Source organism: Stegastes partitus, unplaced genomic scaffold (genome assembly GCF_000690725.1).
Source record: "Stegastes partitus isolate 25-593 unplaced genomic scaffold, Stegastes_partitus-1.0.2 Scaffold54, whole genome shotgun sequence".
In the NCBI taxonomy this organism is placed as follows: Eukaryota; Metazoa; Chordata; class Actinopteri; family Pomacentridae; genus Stegastes; species Stegastes partitus.
This window is the reverse complement of record NW_007577785.1, coordinates 51,235-68,153: the sequence shown is the minus strand read 5'-3', so window position 1 is coordinate 68,153 and position 16,919 is coordinate 51,235. Positions and strand designations below refer to the sequence as shown.

The 16,919-nt window shown below is 38.3% G+C and overlaps 1 protein-coding gene across 2 annotated transcripts; it reads right to left on the bottom strand.

Annotated features, from left to right (window-relative positions):
- Window positions 1-1,374: 1,374 nt before the first annotated feature.
- On the bottom strand, window positions 1,375-14,937 carry tgfbrap1 (transforming growth factor, beta receptor associated protein 1). 2 transcript variants are annotated; one of them, XM_008275513.1, is made up of 13 exons: window positions 14,796-14,937; window positions 12,761-13,476; window positions 12,105-12,299; window positions 11,224-11,378; window positions 10,905-10,987; window positions 10,127-10,307; window positions 9,848-10,008; window positions 9,316-9,373; window positions 9,052-9,195; window positions 8,535-8,678; window positions 7,130-7,289; window positions 6,475-6,941; window positions 1,375-5,799 (listed from the first exon to the last, which is right to left on the bottom strand). In XM_008275513.1, exons 2-13 carry the CDS (start codon window positions 13,455-13,457, stop codon window positions 5,611-5,613), a joined length of 2,634 nt encoding a protein of 877 aa, XP_008273735.1. In that variant the 5' UTR covers window positions 13,458-13,476; window positions 14,796-14,937; the 3' UTR covers window positions 1,375-5,610. The 2 variants fall into 2 exon arrangements, with proteins under 2 accessions (XP_008273735.1, XP_008273736.1); XM_008275514.1 differs by having other exon boundaries at window positions 12,761-13,471.
- Between the last annotated feature and the right edge of the window lie 1,982 nt (window positions 14,938-16,919).

Sequence of the window (16,919 nt, the reverse complement as noted above, 5' to 3'; positions counted from 1 at the left end):
CTTTAGTACACCTTTTTGTCCCCTATGTCACTTTGAATGTCCGAAGTTTTAGTGTCAGACTTCTGTGAGTAGGCAAATTACAATATCCACACAAGCACTCTCACAGTCATATTGTACTAAAACCCAATATCCTCACGCAGGCGCCACCCTATACACCCTATACACTATTAAATATCAAATTAAATATTAACTGTTTTAACTCATTGAAACGTGCCAAAAAAACAAAACGTACACCTCTCAATCAATGTTTTTGTTTTTTGTTTTTTTACAAGCTGATTTGCTCCTTTAGATTTGTAAGTTTCAGGACAAATATTACTCCATGTAAGTGTGAGTAGTATATTATTGTTGTTGGTGTAGTTCCTCCTGTGTCCTTTAATTCATAACATTATATTTAATAAGACCATATAATCCAGTACTGTACACACATTTTTGTGAACTACTGCATAGTTTCTACTTTTAATGAACTCTTGTGCTTCAATTATACTTTGCTAATGATGGTCATGCACATTTAATCAAGTGATATTTTCAGTATAAGACTTTTACTGATAATGTAGGAATTTCTATATTACTTAATTGCTAAGTGGCTATGGCCCATAGGGAGTATTACAGCTTGTTTTCAAATAGTCTTTTTAAGACTATATTAAGATGGTCAGTTTCACCATCCTCACTGCTGTGTTTACATTCTGACTGAAGTAACGCCAGCATTATAAGCAACGTCAGCTCTTTTTCACTTGTGTAAATGCATATTAAATAGTTTCAAAGCAATAACATGGCTATAAAAGATACAAGGCTTTAAAAATCCATCATACTTTTTTTTCTTTCAGTCTTGTCTAGAATCAATTAAGCAATTAGCTGTTCAATAAAAGCAAACAAACCATAAAACAAACATACCACAAAAGGTCAAGCGAATGTGAATTAACACTTCTCTGATAAGAGACAGTGTTAAAGCCTTTTCATAATTGAATTGGGGGGGAGGGAGAAACACTGCACATAACTATATGCATGTTTTTTTGTTTTGTTTGGCTGATTTTCACTTGCAGAGACAGGTTAGGAGTCACCCCACCATATCTACACCACAACAAGCCTGCAGCCACCACAGTTAGCAGGTGGAGTAGTGTGCCAGACAAGGTGTTTTGGTGCTAAAGTTCATGATTTCACTTAGATCCACATTTAGGAAGTTAATTGGTATCCAACAAATACCATGGCTAATTAAACAAGCATTTTTACCATTCCGTTTTTAATATTTGTTGTTTTTGTCACTATTAAGCCCACAAGCACACAATCTCTGTCAGGTGCTAATATGAGTGAAGAAAACACAACGATCCTGCTAAAACACATGAGCTATTGAAATGTGAAAAAGTGAGACTTTGTGAGTTGATATACAGTTTCATGTTTATTAAAATGGGACGGATTTACAGTTTTTACACTCCATCCACATTGGCATCAATTTAGAAAGCAACAAACAGGTACAAATGCAGTATATACATACCAGTATACATATATTTATAAAACAGCATTTTTTTTCACACAACTGACCAGTTTTTTGTTTGTTTGTTTGTTCTTTAAGTCATGTTGCAGAGGCCTTTTAGTCAAGCCACGATTATTCTTCAGACAGAAAGATGCTGTGCATAAGCAGTGAATTTCTGTCATGGAAAGTGAGTATCTACAAGGTTCAAATTTCCATGTTAGAAAAATAGTCAGAATGTTTACACAAATTTTCCTACAGAAAGGGGTTGCAATTGGCTAGCATCAACAGCACAGGCACTAGAGAAACAAGCAAAACCGTAGGCTGGACAACTGAGAATTTGTTAAAAAATAAATAAATGTCGGTTTCTATTGTATGACTCAGAATTACAACCCGACAACAGTTAAAACAGTTTCTCATAACTGTTATGTGATGGACATGTCTAAGATGACAGAGTGTTAAATAAGACATGGAGGTACACAGTGATTTAACTTGTGAGTGTATTGTGTACAGCAGATTTACATAAACATGTTTAGGTTTTGTCAGTTTTCCCTCATTCCTCCGTTATAGAATCCCTGCATCTCCCACCACCTGAGCCAACACAAAGTGAATCAGTTTGACATTCTTTAGCAAAGCATCAGCTCCAGCAAATATTTAGGAATATGTCCCTGATTCTGACTGTTCACATAATTTAGCTACATAAACATTATTACATAACATGCCTTTACTTATGCCTGTCTGAGGGAATCATTTATGAGGTCCAAGTTGCACTTTATTGTTATCTGACACAAAAGCAACATTTGGAAAAGTACAGACGGAGAGAACAGTGTTCTGTGATGACAGGCCTGTAAAGAATTTCGGGGCTATCTTGATAATATAATACCGCTGACTTCCATTTCTTTCCATTTTTGAGAAAGGTGTCATGATTAAAAGGTTAAAGCCATAACTCCAGCACTCTGGAGGAAGCAGTTATGGAAGCTAAGATGTATTGAGTGATACTGTATGTCTTTGGCCCAGCAAAGTTGAGGATGGTTTGTTTTCTCACCACAGTAAGACAGTAAGAACATATTTAAGGGTAATGTGCAGGGCAATGTCATGCATTACAGTCACCATCATATAGAATTCAGCAAGAATTCATCCTTGTCCACATAATTTGACACACTGTCAAAGTATGTATGATGCAACAGTAGGAAGTATGAATTTGCAATTATGTAAATATTTTAATCCCATAGGTCCAATAACTCTCAAAGCATTTCTTTTTAACCAAGACCAGATTATTTGTGAATGGATGGTGGTGTGACATAAAAGTTAAATGTTTGTTCTCTCAGAAACAGTTCTACATAGTTTTTCCATTAATATTTTCAAAGCATATTCAGGGCAACAAGTAGAAGTGAATAAGACTGTAAAGTAGTTTCCATAAGCCATTTGTTTTCAACATGTTACACATTACTGCCATCTTGTGGCAAATGTTTTTTACAGCTTGCACAAAATGGACACAACATCTTCTGTACTAAAATAGGTGAGCTATGAAAAGTAAGTGATTTACCCACAGATAGTCATACCTGAGATAAATTACAATTATATTACTGCTTTGGAACAAATTACCTCCTAAGATTTGAGCCAAATTTAATTTCAGAACGTCAACTCTTTTCATGGCCTTACTAACAAATGTTTAATTTTCCCAAAGTAGATTTTGACTGAAACAAACATTTGTTTTGTTTCGGTATAAGGATTCAAATGAAAGAGTATATAACATAAACTTACTGACCCACTAAATATTAAAAAACAAACAAACAAAAAACATTTTAAGAACTGTTTTTTTTTGTTTGTTTGTTTAAGTTGAGTGTAGGGTATTTGATCTGTAGTATAACTGAAACAAACTGTTCAGATTGACTACATTGAAAATACAAGCCCCAAAGTCCAATTTCAGTGTGACCCCAGTCAGTACATCTTCATTAGTGAGATTCTATTTCTTCTATTTATTTTTCTATATTTTGTACATCAACCTTGATTCTTGATGACAGATCCTGCTGGGTATGGATGATACCAGTCATACAAATCTACAGGGAAATATTTGGCTGTTCTTCACAGTTGATTCATTTCAGCTGTTTATAACTGGAGGGGTGTTGTTGCTCTGATTTACACTTCAAAATACTCCAAAGTTGTTCAAGTCGGTCTGCATATTTGGCCAAGTCAGCTTTTACTTTTTCAAGTGATTGCTGCAGTGTGTTTGGGATCATTCTCATGTTGGAAAAAAAATCTCACCTGCCAAGTTTCTTAAGATAGGGGGTCATCTTTTCATTTAGTACTTTGGTACAAACTTGCAGTCATTGTGCCGTAAGACATCTTCTCTACACCTTTTGTGATCATGCAGCCTTATGCCAGCACACTCTCACATCACAGTCAGCACTATCCAAACCAAACATGCTGGCTGGTTGGTTTTTTCTGACCAAAGAAAGTGCTACCTAAATACCAGGTTTCTTTGTAATGTTCTTTGGCAACATTTATTCTGCAGTTTTGCACCACAGTAACTGATTTTGTTGTGGATACCATCTGAAGAGTTTGAGTTCATGCAACGGCCTTCACATTGTCTGAGCGCCACCGAAACATCACGTTCCACAGATAGTCTTTGTGTCGAGTCAGTAGGACTTACCAGTCTGTTTCTTAATGCAAGGTAGTGCTATTAGAGGTGTGGCTCGTGCTATACCTGCCAACTACTGCTGCAGTGGTGTTTCTGATTGTTAGCTTACCCTTGTATCCTTTCCCATCATTGTGAAATGACACAAAATGGTTTCTAGCTTGCTGCGGCAATTGCTTTAACATGTTTAGGCATGTTGCAGGCCACAACTGAGAAAGCGGTGGTGTTCACAGGTTTTTTTTTTGGGTTTTTTTTTTTACCTTGATCATACATTTTGCTGTAACTGGACTTCTGTTGCAGTGGTCAAAGTCAAGCTGACTTTTGGTGAACTGAGGTTTTACTTTGGAGCCTGTATTTCAATGTAGACTATCAGACCTGTTTCTGTTTAGCCATTCATTAGATCAAATACCCTACAATTGGACTTAAAATTAGTAATTATTTCAAGATGACACCATTTTGAATCACTTAACATTTTAGTAATTTTGCACACACGTGTACTCCATTTTGTTGTGCACTATATTTAGCAATTTATATACCCTGGTCAAAAAAACAAAATGGATTTATGACGGCAGGTGGGCAGTGAAGATTCCTCTCAATTTATTTTACTCAAAGCCAGACAATACTTATGAAGCTTGATTTCACATGAGCTGCCACTTCTCACTCAGCCATAACATTTGCTGTCACGTTTCACCATCGGTGTATGTTATCAGTTTTGGAAGGTCAGTCTGATTGGTCCTTGATGTATTCTAAGATCTTCAGTTACACTTATTGATGACTAGTGAAGCGATGCCAGATTTCATGTAGTGTTTTACAAGGTTACTGCTCCACAGACGATACACGTGACAAGGTTTCTTACCTTGGTAACAGGACATTCAAACTCTAGTGGGTTTGGATCAAATTGTTGCTGGCAAAACTGAAATACTGCAATACAACACCCATTGCTCTTATGGCTGAAGGGAAATAAAGCAGCAGTGAGACCAGATCAGAACAGAATGTAAATGATATACATAAAAGACTCCGTTTCCATCAGTACTGATGAGTCTTTGTAGTATTTCACAATAAAACCTAACACTGCAATGTGCAAGTTAGGACAGTATTAATATACCCATATGGGTTGATTAGACCAAAACAGTTGTAATACTATTCATGCTTCAAAAAAATATTCGCAACAGGATTCAAATATTGTGTGTTCTGTGTTTCAAGCAGCCTGGAAAACTGTACCAGTGAAGACAGGACGGGCAAAGAACTGAAACTTTAAGTCTGAAAATGTGGTACAATAACTGCACATGAATAAATAGCTGAAATCCTCTGTTCCTCCCTCACACAAATACAAACTCGCCCAGCTTTCTTTGTGTTTCTTGTTAACTCCATAGCAGATTTGACTATGGACATTGGTGTTCTGTGCTTTTTGTTATCCCTACAGTCCCCAGCCATCCAAAATCAGTACGTCCTGCTGTACTTCATTGCCTCTAATCACAGATCACATGGTTGTTTGAAGGGTCAAGTCTCACGTATGGTTACTGCTATTAGTCAACTGTCTCTTTGTGGGAGAGTCTGTTACTCTCTGTGCAACACAGTGAGTATGGACAGGCACTCCACCTGGCAGACACACAACGGCTGGCTCACTGAAGGTGTTGTGGCACAGATGGCATCCCTTCTTTTTAGACACAAAGATGGGTTTCTTGCGCTCTTTCAGCTGGAGGGAAACACACATAAAAGAAGAGTTACAATGACTTAATTCAGCAATGAGCACCTAAATAAAATTTAAAAATTAGAAGTTCAATCAGTTCTCATCTCAAATTTTTACAAATAAGATGAATAGCCTGCCAAGAATAATTTCTTAGTGAAACAATTTATTTAATAAATGGGAAACACTTTGTTATTTTGTATGCCAGATTATAAAGGGAAAGAAAGTTCCATATCCAAACTAATTACTTCATACAAAAGTTTAAATCTGGGAGACTTATAAGTTTCAAATTTTAGAAAAAGATGATGGCTACAACTGTGCTTGTTTTTAAATAATAATATAAAAGTAGTTTCTGAATAATCACTTAAATGACTAATCTTTAAAGCTCCACTTTATTTAGGTTTGCTGTGTGTATTTGAGAGGTTATGAGAGAATTGTAACTTCATCAATGTATTCAAAACAAATAGTGAAGCATTTTTACTACCATTATTGCTGATGAACCTTTGTAAAACTTAATGTATCTTTAGTTTCAAATAACAAACTTGGTAACAAACCTAAATGTTCATCATCAAAGCCAGTAAAACAACACATTAAACAAGTGTGGCTGTCACTGTACAGGAAAAATTAGGTATTTAATTATTGAACTAACTTGCATATTATTGTATTAAGTAATGGGTTTCTCACCCTGTCATGCAGCAGCTGAAGGTTTTCAGAGTGGGCTAGCCCCAGAGCGATCTGGGAGGTGCGGCAGGAGTGCATACTGGCCCTGACTGCTCGACCCAGAAATGGCCGCAGCAGCTGCAGTGACCAGCCTTCAGGCAGCATTCGCAGCACTTGGACTGCATCAAACACCTCGCCGTGCCGATTTAGTAGGTCCACTGCCGCCATCTCCAGCTCTCCAGTGCCACCTCTCGCTGCTGCCTGAGCATTCGCAGGAAGGCTGCCATCTAGATACACCCCCAAGAGCAGGTGAAATAGCTGCTGTCGGTATTCAGAATCTCGACAGGAGGAGGCCCATATACAAAAGGCCTCAGCGGACGGGAAGTCTCTTAATTTGTGCACCAATATGTGCAGTGCTTTGTCATGTTCTTCTAATTTTCCATGTAGTGTTGCACGCTCTAGCAGCAGTTGTTCACAGTTCTCCATTTTACCTAACCAGAGCAGAAGAATACAAAACAACTGTAACCAACCAACTGTACAATGACAACATAAACACTATTATAAGTAAGTGACTAAACAACATCTTAAACAAAATGTTGAAAGGACTGGTCCAAATCTATTTTTATGCAAAAATAGAAAGCTCAATGTTAAAAGTGGAATCTTCAGATATTTGTCTCACCTAAAAGAAGCTGAACACGGTAAAGACTGGATTCCCTGAGCAGGGCTTGGAGCCTCCCTCTAGCTTCGGTCAGCTGTACTTCATCTGGTGACGACTCCGACAGCAATGACAAGACCTTCTCCAGGTACATCACAGCCAGGTGTGTGTGGAACTTCTCCTTCTGCATTCACAAACATGGAAGACAAACAATGCAAATCAAATAAGCTCTTCATGAGGAGGGTGCTTAGAGAAAAATAATACAATTGTTAAAGCAGTCACCCTAAAACATCGTTTTGCAGTATTCTGATATTAACATTGTTCACTATTTTGCATAAGAAAGTTAGGCAGCTTTTTTAAAATTTATTCTAAGACGTTACAACAGGTTGCCTTTAAGCTATACTAGAAATGTACACTAAAAAAAAAAGACAGTGTCTAGTGTTGGATACCTCAAGGAAAGAGGGGACATCATCAGCCTCACCTTCACAACAAATTCTGACATATCCATAAAAAGGCTTTAATTTCCTAGCTTCTACAACTGAGTGTATTAGTAATCAACAGATCAGGCTGACATCATACTGAGCAGCTTCTAAATGTAAAATTGTAAAACATCCTTTTTCTCAAGTACCTAAACCTATGGTGCAAGACTCCTGGAATTAAGGGTTTACATACTGTTTAAAGGCAACCTGATTCACCTAGCTCCCAGGTCAAGGAGGAGGTAAAGGACAGCACCACCCATTGTGTCTCATGTGACCCACTTCATCAAAGTACTTTCAGAATTAGAAAGTGGTAAATAGTGAGACTGCTGCAGTCCATGTAAATGTATTCACGACAATAATACAGTTCAACACTTTTGAAGAACTGATACTGCAGGGAAATTCCTCCTATGATGCTTGCTGCCCTGCAGCAAGGTTAGTGTTTGAATCTGCTACAATAAAGTGTCTCTGATGCAAGGACAGAGTTCGTCTACGGCAAGGACACTTTCACAGACACGACACTTGTCAACACTAAAGGTGTGTGTTTATGCAGAAAGGATTTCAGCAGTGTTTTTCAGTTGTCTGTCTTACACATGTCTGTTAGGACAGATATGATCCAGTTTTACTCATTTTAGCTGCCTACACAGCCAAGTACAACACAGCTCTAAATGCCCTTAAATGTGGAAAACTGTATTATTTACACTTATAGGGTATTTTACTGTATTTTCCCCACACAACTATAATCATTTTGTGATGTACAGCAAAAATCAAATGACTTACAACTCAATATTGTGCCTGAATGCCTCCTGTGTAGAGACACACAGAGTATCAGAGCTACTGCATTGCTAGCATGTTGCTCACACTTCACCTTTGAGTTCTGTCTCATCACACAGTCACTCTGTCACATTTGTCATTACCAGCTGAATTATTTTTTTTTTATCCATTTGTTGTACCTGTATCCTTCTCTCCAGCACCAGATGCTCCAGGTAGAGAATCAGCGCCTGGCTGTCCTTTCCCAGGTAAGTGATGACATCATCAGGGTTCAGCTCTGGCAGGTCTTTCCTTCCAGGTCTCTTTGTAAAGATGTGGACACCTGTCTATGAACAAAAAAAAAAAAAAAAAGAAAGGTAAGGTTATTACCACTATTGTTGTACCACTCCAAGAAAAATGTCAAAGGTAATGCAAAATAGTCTGAAATGAAGGAGTAAGTTTGCAAAGCTTACACCAAAACACACTCAACAACTTACAGTGTTTCTAGACACTGCACTGTGTAAGTCACCCATAAACTGAGTCGCATGCCAGTATATCATATAAGGGAGGTCAATAAGAACTCAGTACCTTCTTTTTTAATAGGAAACTGAAAAAATATTTTGCAAGCACTGGAAAGTGACAGATGACATCCCTCCACAAATCAACCAAGTTGATCAGAACTAATATTTTGGCATCAGAGTTACATTTGTGGAAACCTACGGTGGGATCCTTCCGCAAAGCCCAGTCTGCATAGTTCCATACAAGGTCTAGATTGGAGGAGGAGCAGAGAAAATCCACGATGTACTCATAAAGATCAGATCTTGTGGAATCCTGCAGATCCCCATCTACCACACGAATCCACAACTGCCGGAACAAAAAAAGAAAAAAAAAAGAGAGGGTAAATGTTTAATTTCTAAGCATTGATGCAGATTCCTCTGAATAAATCAATAATATCAACAATGGACAACATTTAGACATACATACCTGAAGCGCTGCTGAATCCTGACCATGATAATGATACAGCAGTCCAAGTGCAAAATATCTACAGAGACACAAAAAGGCAGAATGAAACTGAGCCGCTCCCTCAAGATTTCTTTGAACAGAGTAATTAAATTGGCTCGACTCAAGTGGACATAGCATTAAAGCCTTACCAGGGTGTTAATTAACAGCGTGGGGCAAGGGAAAGTATTTACCCAACAAAGCCCCATCTCAGTCTGTCCCTCAAGGAATTTGTGAAATTTGGAGCTATAATAATTAATGAAAACTATACTGATTCCCACAGTGATCCCACAGTGGTGTTTTTGCTAATTACCACAGTTTCCAACATTATTTATTAACAGTTTAAAGTGTTTCAGATTAAAGTGCAAGCTCAGCTAATGGAGATCCAACAGAAGTGACGCCTCTTGAGGTGATAAAACGTCTATGTGTAGAATGCAGCAATTTTCAAAACACTTTTCAAATGTGATCAATCATTTAACTTATGTCTTTTCCACTCAAAACGTAAGAGCATACACACTTGTGATATTTCTCCAGCCATGGGACGCTATCTGCTAGCACGCAGGCATTGTCTGAAGCCAGGAGGTCTAAAAGGCTGTCGTGATCCTGCTCAGCGTAGAGCTTCAACAGTGCCGTGTCCACGTCCTCCCTGCAGCCATTTGCCACCTCTGTGCTTCGTACCTGCATGTACAAAGGAAGACAAACACAGTCAGATACATACTATAGAGTACTACAAAAACGGAAATACAAAAGTGTATTATTGGAAAATCATGTGTAAATCAGATATTAATGAAGTTACCTCTCCTAAATAACTAATAAGGAATTTCTTGCATCGCAGTACTTTCTCCTGGTCACCCTGTGCCAGATGGTTGAGATCTGCAAACTCATGCAGAGGAGGGTGGCAGCGTGTGAATGAGGAGGAAGCTGGCAGCAGCAATGGGTAAAGAGATATCAACTCTCGCACATCCAGCTGACCCTTCCTGAAAAATGTAACAGTGAGGTCACAAAAACTGCTAATGCATGAGGCAATAAAGAAGTAAAGGTCAAAAATGTAGTGCAGTCAGCAAGTACTGACCATATCTTATAATCTACACTTTCAAACAGCACTGGAAATATAAACTCCTTGATGGAGGCATTAACAAAATTACAAAGCTTTCTGGGGATCACAAATATTAGCAAGTAAAATGTTCCCACTAAAGGTGACCTAAAATAAGGACTACTTATGGGGCAGATACTTTTGGATTAGACAGATGACCTGATCAAGTGCATGTCTATGGTTCCATATGTAACAATTTATTCCAACAGTGATTTGATTTAAATTCAATAACAACAGCTTGATAGGTACTGGAATGTGTAAGTTGGGGGGAAAAAAAGGAAAAAAAGTCAGCAATATTAATTGAGTGTAAGCATCTACAATATGTAATATCTTCAATATTTATCATTTGATGAAGCTTTATGAATGACCTGGCTTTTCTAGGAAATCGTTGGGTCTGAACAGTTCCTGCCATACTTAAGCAACAGACAGGTCAACCACATGTCAGGTGAGTTTAGCAAAAGCTGGGCACACTGACTCTTACCTGAAATGTTCTTTCGCTTCCAAAAACTGAAGTTGTCCAAAGTGTATGAAACCTGCCTGCTGGAGGATTCTTTTGTGCAAAATCTGTACAAGCACAACATAACATTAAAGAATACAACTGTGTTTTTAGTTTACAAAACTACAGTCAATAACGCAGTTCATCTTAGATTATTAGTCAGCATTATGAATCTCAGTGCAAACCAAGTTATTGTGTTTTAACTGATTATTAGTGGCATCCAGTATCATTGTAAGGCTCACGCAATATCATCTTTTCAACATAGTTCAGCCATAAAAATCAAAAGCAGCACTCAGTTAGTTACCTGGAACTTGTCTTTGGGAATATTCCTCTGTGCTCCCTCTGTTAGGATCAGCGCCTCCTCCACTCTGTGACTGACCAATAAATCTTGAATCTGTCTCTCCAACGGCAGAGGAACCGAGACATACACAGCCTTAATGGAAGCCAGAATGACCTTCCCTAAAATACACAACACACAGGTCAGATTACAGGCAAAACAGTGGAACTATAGAGCAAATCAAGATCCTCTACACTGGGTTTCCCGCTTCAGCTCAGAGATGGTTCAGTTTCAAACATAACGATGTTGTGTCATTATGCTTGAAATCTCCTTTTTTTGCATCTGTCCAAAGTCTTATATTCATTTAGTTTCTTATTTTTAAAGCTAAACTGAGTAACATTTTAATTCTAACACTGAAATGAAATATTGTTTGTAATAGGAAGTGATTGGTAGTGTTTCAGATCCCATTATGAGCCAAGACCCCGACACAGCTTTCAGCCACTTTCTGTTAAAAGGTTTCAGTTTCTTAGTTCAGTAAGCAAAGCAATGACTTATTTCAGCCCCAAACTACTTACGAACCAAAGCATGTTTTCTCAGTTCCATTTTTCAGGGAATAGTGTGCACCAAAACGCACTTGACGGTTCAAAACACCTCAAGAATTGATGTTATATTAGCAGTTGGTGGGCTCTAAATAGGTAAGATAATGCTAACTTCAGGTAAGGCTTCATACAGCAGTTCTCCTCCTTCCTCTTGCATCATTTTATCTGTTTATCATTAAAAGAAAGTGGACTGAACGTCCATGAACCCCTTTGATAGTGTTTCTTTCTTTTGATTTCTTTAAGGTTAACAGGTGGTCTGATTAGATGCCACAGGCTGAAAGTCTTTGGGGAAGCAATATGTGAAGATACCTTCAAAGTCTTGCAGAATGTGTCCGTCCCTGAATGAAAGGGTCTGTTTGAGTTGTTGGTCCAACATGCTGTGGATGGTGATGAAGCTCTCATCCAAAGCCACCACGTACGGAAAACACACAGCGGCACCAATCACACTCTCTGACCAGTTGACTGGAGCCCGCTGGGATATCCCCTCTGCATTGGCAAACATACCTGAGGAGGCAATTTCAACATCCACTCAATGAAAGAAATATTTGTATATCTTTCCAAAAACATTAAATGCTCACTGATAATTCCGTTTGCAGAATTAAAAAAAATCTATTTCAAAGATTTTGCTGCCAAAAACAAACAAAATATTATGTCATTTAGCACAGCCTTCAGCAACTCAATAAAGAAAACAGATTAAACATTAAAGCAAAGATGGGAAACAGAGGCAATCCCACAACTGTAAGGTCGTATTCAGACAGCAAAAGTGAAAGCTCTCCATTTCGGAAAGGCTTTAGCTCGAAGAATGTTAGATATTTTTGTAGTCTTGCCCAAAATAATTAACATTTAAATCAGACTTGAGCAGTTTGGAGTTGTCCATCTGTGGCTCCAGATTGAGTCCAAATTCACAGCATTCTAAAAAAATGTCCTTCTAAGCCTGCAGTTAGTCTTTTTCTGCATTGACTTACCCAGACCACCAGGTGCTGCTAAGAGGAACTCTTCTCTGCTGATCCTCTTCACAATAGGTCTCCTCTCCTCGCTGTTGTAAGGAAAGAGATCCTGGGAGGTTCCTGTGTTGTAGTTCAGAATCATGTACTGTGTGGTCAGGGCCAAGCACAAGAAGTAACCATCAAGACTGACAGCGCAGGGTTGTTCAGGAGTGGTCACCTCTTTGACCAGCTGCACTCTGTCCTCATACACCATGTAAATCTGTACTGTCCGGCGCTTGGAGGAGAGTACGCCCATTTCCACACAGAAGGGATCGCCATTCACCGGGTTCTCATTAATGCAGAACGCCGTGACACTTCTGATCTTGGCTCCACCTCCTGCCGCTGAGGGTACAGTCTCCAGTGTCACCATGTCGACGAGGAACACTATCCCATCGCAAAGCACAATCAGGCGCTCCAAAGCAGAAGCAGCCCGAAGCTCAGCGACTGGTTTCTTGAGGCCCAGGTATTTGTGTAGCAGCTTCTGAGCTGAGTAACTCAATTTTCCTTTGGAAGAAGTGACCTCGTCCAGCAGAAAGTGGTGGATGAAGCAGTCATTGGTGCCCACGTACAAGTGCTTTCCACAGCATTCAATGCACTCAATGTTGATGCGAGCTTTGTCACCCATGAGGAGGTCTCGCTCCACAGCGGGGACAAGCTCAAAAGCCTTCACACTCATCTCAGCCAAGGCATCTACACTAGATGATACAAAACAGACAAGCATCAACAAAACTGTAGTCAAGTTAAAATAATCAATATGAACGTATACTGCACAACATTTCCCTGTGATACATTATTTATCCATAACCTGGGCGTGTCTCTTATTCACTACAGTCTCTGGATCTGGACTGCTTTGAGGTAGTTCAGACACTTTTTATAATGTTGGCTATGTGTAGGTAAAACACAGCGCTGGCCTCTGAAGAACTGTGACAAATTGATATTGAAATGACATTTCTAATAAGTCTTGTTAGCAGCATTGTATGCAAGTTCACCAGCGCACAGAGGTTGGTTTATGCTCAGTGTGTCTTTGACTGTGTCAGGTCCAGAGAGGGACATAAAGTGTTAGTTGTCTGATTAGAAAAGCACTCACTCACATACACTCTGTATTCTTAAGGGCACTTTATCTTTTAGATCATTTCCTGAAAATGTCTGATAAACGTTGCAGTCTGACACAACAGATGACAGCAGCACAGCACACGGGTACATATTGGGCATATGATTTAGGATTTGTTTAATAGGGTTATATCTTATACGTTCTGACAGATGTGGCTACACAGAGTAAAGATGCACCTAGATGTTGAAGTAATGCGTCACGCCGGTTTTATACACTTCTGTACGTGTGAGCAGAGGCAGAGAAACATCTTCTCATCAACACAACTTCAGTGTCTGTCCTCTTGTAGTAACGTATCTTCATTCCTACCATCCTATCCTCTAATTCACTTCTTTCCCTCAAATCTCGCGAATAATTTCTTTAAATAAAGTTATCCCTCTGTGTATAAGTGTTGGGTCGGGCAAAAAGTGATTTGTAACAGTTTTGACACGCATTAGCTAACAGACTCTCATGCTCAAACAGTAATAGCTAATGACGTTAGCAGTAGCTAGCTTCCCAAATCTAGATGCTAAAGGCAGCAACACAAAATAATCACTGGTTAACAGTGGCTACGTGAAGAGGGATGCATTGTAGGAAGCATAACTAAATTAAGGTTGTTATAAAGTCCTGGATAGCTTTCAATTCACATGGTAGCTTCTCGGCCAGCTAGCTGTGCTAACTTTAGCTTTAACAGAGCAGTGATGCTAGCAAGCTAATTAAAGCTAAGTTACATCTTCAACGTGGCTAAAGAAGTGCTTGTTCATCCTGTGTTTCAACAAGTCCTACAGTTACGTTACCACAGAGGTGTCTACTTGAAGGATAAACACCTATTTTCTACTCGGCCTCCCCTCCCTTGAGATGATGCTCTGCGCACCAACTCCCTGCCCAGTTTCTCTCGGAGCTGTCGGCGTTAGCCAGCATACCTACCGCTGCAGACAGCACTCAGGACGGCAGGCCGGATTACCACCAACAGGCGCGCCTTACTGCTCCGAAAACTGCGGCCATGACATGTATTTACAGTTAAACATCAACAAAGCCATGGTGCGAGAGTCGACACCGCACCGACAGGCTGGAAAATATGGCTTTGAATGGTCGGTCTTCCTTATCCAGGATAAAACACCGCCCATTTGCATTGAACCCCCGCTGGCTGCAGGTGATACAAGGCTGCGTTCAAGACTGTCCAGCAAGTTATTGCAGATTATTTCTAAACGTAGTTTATACTGACTTCAAACGTATGGAATACCGTTTTATTCAGTATTAAATAACAAACAAGTTTATTTATATAGAACTTTGTCAAACTTATAGGTTATTTGAAGTGCTTTACAGGAAAAGATTTTTTTTTTAAAAATCTGACTAACTAAAACAAAATAAGATAGAAGATAGGCAAAAAAAAAAAAAAAGTACACGTAAAAATAAATGTGTACATATATTAATGAATATTCACCATGAAATAAATTTCTAACTTTGGATATATAATAAATTCTGCGGGAAAGAGGCAGTGCATGTTTAAATAATGTAACTAAACACATTAATTTTATTCATTTCAAAAACTACTTTTATTTCAGGGGCCTTTTGTTTCATAATGCCACATGTATTTATATCATAGCCATTTTTATTTATTTCATAAGAATATTTATGAATATATGTATTTGTTTGGATACTGCATAAAAGAGTATTCCATACAAATGAACAAATAATGTAATTAAATTGGCACTGTAATAAAAATGAACTAATTGTGGAAGAATCAGACTTATTTATCAAACTGCTAACTGTGTAAATTTTCAATGCAAAATATTTCAGCCAAAACAAAATGCTAAGTATATCTATGTAAATTGACAATGTCATACAAACAACAGATCAATCTTCTTGCAATCTTACCATTCTAAAACTTCAGTGCAACTCACCACAGGTTTTGTTGCAGATGCATGGTGTATATGTTTTGGACAAACATTTAGTTCATTGCAAAGAAAATATCAGACTCAGTCAAGGGCATCAGTGATCGCTCCTAACGAAAAGATTTTTTATAGCATAGAATTTGACAGATCATAACAGGTAAAACACAAGTGGCATCCACCAATAATTTTGCCACTGCAATAAATCACAGTGTCTGCTATATGGTAAATGGTCTGCATTTACATAGCGCTTTTACCCAAAGCGCTTTGCAATGTGTTTCTCAATCACCCATTCACACACACATTCATACAACAATGCAAGGTGCTGCCTGCCATTGGTAGCAACTTCGGGTTAAGTGTCTTGCCCAAGGACATTTTGACTGTGGAGGGGCAGGGGATCGAACCGCCAACCTTGGAGGACAACCCGCTCTACCACTTGAGCCACAACGGCCTGTATGTCATGAGATATGTATTGTATTAGATTTACATTAATTTATATTAGGTATTGTGACTTTGTTTTACTTTGTAATGTCACCAACATCAGTTTTATTTTGCGGTAAAGTGTTTAAAGTGACTGAGGTTTGCATATCTACACGAATAATAAAATACCGAGAAAAAATGTCAGTGGACTTATTAGTTCACGAATATCTTGATATCAGTCTGTGGCTGTTTTTACTGTCTTGGAAAAAAGAGATTTTTGTGACAGTGATGCACTTCATAACCTTGACTTGTGACTTGATGGAACTGGAGTGAGTGAGTCCATTTTATTACATTTTAATCAATCAATAAATAAATATTTATTTAAAATAGTAATAATAAATGAAAAATAATGATAAATCAATAAATTAATAAATAACACAATAAATGTATGTAAATGCAAAAAGTTTTTTATTTTTAAAATTATTACTATATTTTTCTTTTTTAAATTCAGGAACTTTATTTCATAATGCCATATTCATTTATTTATTCTGAATGTTTATTCAATGTATTTATTTACAATAAAAGGAGTCTATATTTAACGGAGCAAATGAAATACTGATCAAGTGCTTGTTTTGTCCCAGGAAATGAGACAAACTGTAACCAACTTTAAAAGAGCCAACTGTTCCTGAACGCAACTCGGCCGCTTTTCACCCAAGATGCACCTGTCCAACCGAACTGT

What these genes read in the sequence shown, in the direction of transcription:
- tgfbrap1 (XM_008275513.1), bottom strand. Translation starts at nt 13,457, where the DNA reads ATGAGTGTGAAGGCTTTTGAGCTTGTCCCCGCTGTGGAGCGAGACCTC. An exon ending in TTCCCAAAGACAAGTTCCAG is followed by an intron (nt 10,988 to 11,223) that starts GTAACTAACTGA and finishes GTGCTTGTACAG; the next exon opens with ATTTTGCACAAAAGAATCCT. An exon ending in CCGTGTTCAGCTTCTTTTAG is followed by an intron (nt 6,942 to 7,129) that starts GTGAGACAAATA and finishes TGCTCTGGTTAG; the next exon opens with GTAAAATGGAGAACTGTGAA.